The sequence below is a fragment of the Morus notabilis genome, unplaced genomic scaffold (genome assembly GCF_000414095.1).
Source record: "Morus notabilis unplaced genomic scaffold, ASM41409v2 Scaffold699, whole genome shotgun sequence".
In the NCBI taxonomy this organism is placed as follows: domain Eukaryota; kingdom Viridiplantae; phylum Streptophyta; class Magnoliopsida; order Rosales; family Moraceae; genus Morus; species Morus notabilis.
In genome coordinates this window covers 444,176-451,966 of record NW_010360714.1, presented here as the reverse complement: position 1 = coordinate 451,966, position 7,791 = coordinate 444,176, and the positions used below count along the sequence as shown (strand labels likewise).

At 36.4% G+C, this 7,791-nt stretch overlaps 2 protein-coding genes across 3 annotated transcripts in view; both read right to left on the bottom strand.

The window, feature by feature from the left end:
* Positions 1 to 1,492: 1,492 nt before the first annotated feature.
* LOC21398066 lies at positions 1,493 to 5,672 on the bottom strand. The gene is made up of 3 exons (XM_010097219.2): positions 5,487 to 5,672; positions 4,639 to 4,731; positions 1,493 to 2,981 (listed from the first exon to the last, which is right to left on the bottom strand). The coding sequence occupies exon 3, from the start codon at positions 2,979 to 2,981 to the stop codon at positions 2,007 to 2,009; it is 975 nt and encodes a 324-aa protein (XP_010095521.1). The 5' UTR covers positions 4,639 to 4,731; positions 5,487 to 5,672; the 3' UTR covers positions 1,493 to 2,006.
* A 609-nt stretch (positions 5,673 to 6,281) lies between these two features.
* The window catches only part of LOC21398064 (mitogen-activated protein kinase kinase kinase 1), a 6,755-nt gene continuing 5,245 nt past the window's right edge, over positions 6,282 to 7,791 (bottom strand). Inside the window, exons 10-12 of one of the 2 annotated variants that reach the window (XR_002902122.1) lie at positions 7,591 to 7,791; positions 7,302 to 7,508; positions 6,282 to 6,708 (exon numbers count right to left, since the gene is read on the bottom strand). Coding sequence is in view for 1 of the 2 variants with exons in the window: in XM_024165013.1 (XP_024020781.1) it covers positions 7,629 to 7,791 (163 nt within the window). In the remaining variant the exon portion in view is untranslated. Of the gene's footprint in view, positions 6,709 to 6,926; positions 7,509 to 7,590 lie in introns of those variants that run through there. The other variant, XM_024165013.1, reaches the window with a different exon arrangement.

Genomic DNA, 7,791 nt, shown 5'->3' with positions numbered 1-7,791 from the left:
CATCACGCGTCAATTAGAAAGCAAGGAAAAGAGGATCAAGAGAACAAGGGCAAGGAAACAGCACAGAATCCCAACCAGAATAAGAAGGAAGTCATCATCACCGTCTATGTCGAATCCCCGTCGCCGCCACCAAGGCCAATCCATGTTCATCAAAAGGGTAGCCGTGATAATGGTAAGAAATCATCAAAGCCAATATTCTCCAAAACAGGAGCCTATGATCGCCGTGCTCAGCTTCTCGCCTATGCTAAAGAGCTGAGAAATGCTGATACCAAACAGCCCGGGTGGCCCAAAAATATTATTCCCAAGCCTAAGCAAAAGGTTGGTTTTCGTTTTTGTTTGTGTGGAATGTGGATTCTATCTACGTAAGCATTATATGCATGAAAATTGTATGGATTCTTTGAATTGAAATTTGGGTTATGCAGATAAGTGGGAAGAGTTCGAGTACTCCGATGAGAATTCAAGGCATCACAAGAAACCGAAAGAGATATCGGCGATTAGTGCCGGAAGTGGACATATCATGCAGACCAAAATCCATCACTGGCATGATGAAGAAGAAGAAGAAGAAAGGCAATAGACACAGTAATTCTCCGTTTGTAGTAAGAATCATTTATCTGTTCTATTTATTTATTTTTTTACAGATCCCTTTTACATTTTTTGTTATGCAATTTTGGTTCGATAGTATGTTTGTCGGTCCTTTCTTTTTCAGGGAAGATTAAGAGGGATTCTGAGAGGATTCTGCAGAGATTAAAGAGAGAATGCTCCAGGAGGGTCATCATCAAGTGGTTTGGAGTATAAAAAAAGAAAATAAAAAATATTGTTGAAACACGTTGTGATTTGTACAAACAACTTTCCTTTTTGATTAAGATGCAGATTTGCTAGATCGGGTCTTGTGATTTGACCCAGTTTATTCTGTGTTGTTTGTTACAGTGTATGTGTATTTGTGTATATGTGTATGCATATGTATGTATACACGTATTTTTATAAATAATATATAACACATTATTTTTCATAAATTGTAGAGTTAAATAACATGTTAAAATTCAACTAGTTATAAGAATAAACCCATACCACTAGAAAAAGCAAACATGATTAGACACAAAAACATGAGACCTGAGGACTAAATAGAGAAATTCAATACTTGAGCAAACAACATAAAAATAATAATAGAGAAATTCTAGAGTAGGATAATACCCCACACAGACTATTTAGAAAAAAAAAAAAAAAAAAAAAAATTACCGCTCCGCATTCAGGCCATAAATTAATAGCAAAAACTAAACTTCTTCGACAAAAATTTAAAAAAAAAAAAATCTCACAAAAGAAAAGAAAAGAGGATAATTTAAAAAAAAAAAAAAAAAAAAAAAAGTTATTAGCCCCAATACAGCAAGTTCATAAGAAATCAAAGATACATCTTTCATATATAGTTGTCGGCACGCCATAAAAGATATAACCCTTTGACTTTGAATTAAACAGCAAGAAAAATGTGGGAAAAAGATGATAAGAAAATAAATATACAAGCATGGAAATAGATGAATTCGAATACATTTCTAATTTGCCAAAGGTTCCATAAAAGAGGAGCTTCAAGAAATGGTCCTAAACATGAATTGTACTCCTTAAAGAACACTGGGCTGGTACAAGAATTTGAAAAAGATAAACTGGAAGCCACGCAAAATAGAAGAGTTTGAGCATAACTCCTCCGACCAGATCCAACGTAAGTTCTGTTGAATGAATCGTCAACAAAATAAGAAAACTTTGCAATGTTTTAGAAATGACTCTTCCTGTTCAGATGACCACTAGTAGTCGGTATAACGTAACGAGAACCAGTCCGTGCAGTCGTGCAGCTGCGAGGATAGACTGCCGAAATCCCCAAAACTAAAAACCTAATCAAAAGATAATGACCCCTAAAATGCTTTTCCTACAATCTAAAATTAGTTATCAATCACCACTATTATAGGAGCCGAAGCAGGGATTGCAACCTTCTGTTAAAATTGGGTATCACAATTCACAAACTAATGATTGTCATTTCCTCTCCGTCTCCGGCGTCTCCTCGAGACTAGTATTCTTGCTCGGTGGAAACCACGCCCAGAAGCAGAAACATAACCGGGATATGTGGTGCGACGCACCCCAAAATCATCCTCCTCAGCAGAGCCAAAGTCCCTGCGATAGCTATCACGTGGGAGAAAAGCAGCATTTCGTCCTAAATTCAGCGACCTTAAGCCGAAATCTTCAAAGTAATCGTCAAGATCAGATTCATAATCACTGTAAAAGCCACTTTGATTTGGCTCTAGTACATAATCACCCAGAACAACTGCCCCTGGAGTTGATGTTATGATTGTGCTGATGACATCACTTCGTTCTCTCTCACACTCGAGCCTTTTCCATTTCTCTTCAAGTACAGGATCCACTGCTCGAGGTCGAGCCAGAGGATGTTTTGTCTTAACATGCTTCCTAAGCTCTTTATAATTTCCAACAAATGTGCACTTATCCTGCATACAAGTTCTCTTCTTGGCATTAAGATATTTCCGTGCTGGTTCCACGACTGTCCAACCTTTGACCTGGCCCCGACAAAGTGGACATAAAAGCTCTGGCACTTCAATATTTTCATTTGTCTGCCCTACAACCGAACTGGAACCTAAATCACCCATTGACCCACTCAATTGATGTGAGCTTTGAGTACAACCTACCTTCGTGTATGCTTTCTTGTATTGTTCAAGACAGTTGGAATAGCGATGACTAGTAGCACACATATAAGCGCGACAACCCTTGTTATAAGATGAACAAAGAAGGAGGACAGCATTGTGAGGGAACTCCAAACAAACTGAACAAGTTGCATCTTCCCAATCTTTCTTTTCTGATGCTTTGTCATATTTCTTCCTTGGATGGACATGTTTACGAACTTTCCAAGCACTAGATGGTAATAAATATCTAGTCGCCCTGGAACATTTGGAGTCAGACTTACGCTGCAACTTGTTAACTTTGGCCATCTACAGAAAGAGAGAGAGAGGGAGCAAGACAGACAGAGAAACAGAGAGACATCGGATGAGTTCAACTTAATATGATTTGATAACATATGATAAGGCATACATAGAATAATTCCAACAACTATTCACTAGCCTCAGGACAAATAGATTGATTAACTTATGCATACACGACTACAAAAGACCAATTACTCTTTTGGCTGTGACCCCATGACATAAAGCTAAGTCGTTTTTCCTGTGAACCAGTTCACACAAATTTAAATCATTAAGCTTCACCAAAGAGGAATCACAAATAAAATGATAAAATCCGTCACAATTGAAGGTATTTCCACTTCCTGGGATAGTAACTCCTAAAAGCACCATATAATCCCTAGAGTAGTATCTCCTCGTTTCTTTTCATACATCTATACAACTTTGTACATTCAATAAAAAAAATAAAATAACTGTCAAGTACCTACCATTCTGCCTCCTGATATTGGCTTTGCTATTTTAATATATGTTAAGATCTCAATAAAATACAGTTTTTTATTTTTATTTTTATTTTTATTTTTTTATATAACTAAGAAGTCAAGTGAAGCAAGTCCGGCATCGGCAGATAGCAAGTGATAAGTGAAAATAGATACAAACAAGTCTGATATAACACAATAATGAGTAAAGTAAAAATATAGATTAAGACATGTTTCTACTGCCATTTATCCTCTAAAAGAGAACAGCATATGCAATAAATATTTCTTTTCATAATATATGTTTCATTATAAACAGAACAAGTAGTGTACATCTCTCCTACTTGGGATGACACCTAAAACAATCCAACAAAACATTATGGGGGTAATTGAAATTTGAGGCAAATGAGCTATGCAAAATTCCAGCATAGCACAATATGAAACAGAAAAAAGGATCGATATTTTAAATTTTATGAGACCAATCTAGATCGATATCTTTAATTTTATGAGACCAAACTAGATCGATATTTTTAATTTTATGACATCAATCTACAAGGCACCAGCACTTAACTTGAAACAGAAAATAAATCTGTGGCTTTAAAAGAAACAGTTTGATACAACCACTAAATCAATCGCAAGTTACATGCAATATTGCCTGCAACAACATATAATTAAACACCCACAAACACTCTTGAAATTACAACTGAATTGCACTAAAAGAAAAAGTAAAGAAAAAAGAAGCATAATTGTTGTGTTTTTGAGAGTCTTTGGTAACCTTTTGTCTCTAATATTTTATGTTCTCGGTTTTTAACTTGAATTTTGAGAGACCCTTGTCCTCAAATAACTATCAATGAAAGGGCGTGTGATAAGTTACATACAATGCATACATTCACACTTCACAGCATTAGCATGTCCATATCTAATAAAAGATCCATACGATATCTAATCTACATGCAGAACCTAATAAATTATAAACTAACAATGTGTACTTTAGTTAATTGGCATGCTTTATGCAAATTCTCCATAGGCCGGCCTAAACAAAATTACAAGTTCCTAACCTCCAAATATAAGTGCAAATAAATTCGACCAAAACAAATACAGAATTCACAAATGAGAGTATACTTTTGTTCTCACAGGTTATTTTCTTCCCCTGATAATGGTCTAATATCACAAACAGCACTGCACAAGAAACAACAGAGAGAGAGAGAGAGAGTGAGTACCGAATAAGGACTAGAAGTAGGAAAAATACTTTCCAAGGAAAAGGGTCGGTGTAACTTCAAGCGTGGAAAGATTCTGGCAATGGCTGGCCAAAACTGACAAAAAAAAAATGTTAATCAAAAGTCAAAACCGAGCAAAATTTAGATAACTACAAAATCAAACATTCGCTGCCAAGACAATGACCTCCTTAAATGTATAGCCCTTGCGCCCAATTTCCCTCCAATGAACAAATAATCAAATACATAAACAATAACAATCAATAAAAGCAAATATTACTACACGATGCCAGCAAAAAACCAAACCAAAACAATAATAGAAATGCTAAAAAAATACGCCTAAACGAAAAGCAACAAAGCTACAAAACTTTGTAATTCCCCAGTAGGGGTGGTGTAAAATAATTGTACCGACAATAACTACTGATACATCAAAAAATTAATTAAAAAAAAAAACCTTTTCTTTTACGAATGTAATGTTGAGACGACCATGGTTATATAGATCGGGAACACAATTACACAGTCGAAAAATATATAAAATCTGTAACTTTACGAGAAGCCTTAACACAAATAAGAATCTATAGTTCAGAACAAGAAAAGCTGAAATGCGATCGTTCCAGATATTCAGAGTCAAAGCTATAGAAACCCTAAAATGAATCCCAGAGATTTCGGCACCAGGAAACTCGCAAAATAAAAATCAGAAATTCCGAAAACCAAAAATGGGAAATCGACGCGGGAACAGCGAATCGGCGCACACCGCGAAAGCCCTAGAAACTAGTAAATCCCAGAGAAGAAAAAAAGAAGAAGAAGAAACAGAGAGAGGGAGAGAGAGAGAGATCGGAGGAAAACGATGGCACCTGGAAAATTCGGTGGGAGAAATCTGTCGATGAGAGAGAAAGATAGAATGAGGGGATTGTAAGGGGAGGAGAGAGAGAGGTGGCGGAGGCGGGAAGAGAGAGAGAGAGAGGGCGAAGTCCACGTTCTCTTCTTCCCGCGGAGGTTGCGAGAGGGAGGGGAGGTTTTGGGGGGTTGCGTGCCGTGCTAGAGTGGTGCGACTGATCGGATTAAATTAAATAATATTTTTTTTTTATTATTGCCTATTTATTTTTCTTTTTAAAAAATTACATGTCAAATCTATGTTCGTGTATCGGTGCGTTAAATTTTTTTAAACGTGTATTTTTAATTTTTTTGTAATGTTATGTAAATAAATAAAAATTTTAACTTATTAATACGTTAACGTATACGTACCATAAAAATTTCCTTTATTTTGATATTTGGCGAAAAAATATATATGGAATTAGATATTCGATGTGTCATTTATACGCCACTGTGACGACATTTCGTACGAATGACTAACACCTGGGAGTCGGCTGGACCTTGGAAGAGATGCTATTGAGTCCTCATACTTTGGGCTGTGAATTTTGGGCCCTCATGTTTGGATTTAAGTCCAAATTAGGAATATTTACACAAAATGATTATTTTTAGGGAAAATACACTAAATAGCATTTTTGACATATTTTTTTAAAATAAATAACATATTATTTAAATGTTGATAAATTATAGTATATCTTTCTTATTCATTTTAAAATAAATTATGCATTTCCAGTTTTACTCACTGGGGTTTCTTTCTTTTTCTGCTTTCTCAGGCCCCAAACTCTCTATACCGCCCCTTTCTCTCTACGGCCTCTCTCTTGTTTCTTTCTCTGCTTCTCCGACCAAATTGCAGCGCCGACAACAAGACGGTGGCAACGGCTAGACGCGAAACATCCGTCACTAACATTTAACGTTATCCTACTGTAATATTGGAGGTAGTCCGTTGTGATGTCAAAAATTCCAAATGTTGACGGTAGCCTACCAATCTTTTGGTGGTAACCTATCTTACTACAATTGATTGTCCCACCCAAAATACAAAACAAAATTACCCAAAAAAAAAAAGAAAAGGCAATGTGAGGAGCACCGCCAACGGCGACGAGAAAGAGAGATCCCACCACAATGTCTGGTGATGGGTCCTCTGTGAAGCCTCGTGGAAGATCTTTGGCAGTCCCGACCAAGATATCTGCCATCATGGAGATCTAGATCCTGCACATGGGATTCGAACAGTATTGGGCTAGATTTACATTTTGCCCCTTTAATGCCAATTAAACTTACGGTATGTCAGCACATATTGACATCAATGGTTGCAAGTATCAACCTTGGGGCTGTTCGTACCAGTTTTTAAAGTTCAAGGGTAAAGTGATCAAAGTTTAGAGGCAAAGATAAAATTTATTCGAAAATAAATGAGTCATGGGGCAAAATCGTCATGGAAATAGTCATACATTGTACAGGACACATCCTTAAAGCTCTAGAAAGAATATCAAAGATGACAAACAAAAAGAAAATTACTTCACAGATGTAAACAAATCAACTATTACATGTGGGCAATGTCAAGAAGATATATACAACTACTGATATTTTCGTTTTTTGTTTTTCAATTCTTACAACAATTACCGCCCACAACTAATCCCTAAAATCTCTCACCCACTAAATAATTTAAAATGGAAAATATTAATCACTTTGTGATTTGAGACATCAATCCGATTTTCTTAATCGCGAGTCTACAACAACATAGAATGAGTATAGAGCATTATAAGAGCAGCTCGCTCCGGTATCGTATTCTTAGGAAAGGAACTTACAGAACAAAGGAATGGTTGTTCCATGGAGAATGGATTCTGGAGTCATACATTAGATCCCATTGCCTGATACTCTTGCCATTCTTGAGTTCGTAAAGTTGTAATAGACTTTCAGTTTGTCTGTGGACGAAACCGATTGCTGCAAAACTTGGGCTAAACCTACCCAAAATTGAGGATTGCAACAACAAGAATTGTCCCTTTTACGTGGAACTGTTTCCAAGAGCAAAGATAGAGTCAGCAGTTGAAAATCATAAAGAGAGAACATAAAAAGTCAGATACATATTGAAGTTACCTCACACTATCAATCAGAACTTAAGCCCAGAAAATCATTTAGGACGACCGAGCACCAAAAATATAAGCAGATGCTGAGCCAGAAGATGTTGGGAGGGGCCTCTTCACAAATGGATGGTCTAAGAGCTGAGCAGCAGTGGAACGATCACTTGGATTGACTTGTATGCACTTTAAGATAAAATCACGTGCATCTTTGGAAAGA

Bases quoted from the DNA above. Each gene is read 5' to 3' on its own strand.
- LOC21398066 (XM_010097219.2), bottom strand. From the start codon at position 2,981: ATGGCCAAAGTTAACAAGTTGCAGCGTAAGTCTGACTCCAAATGTTCC.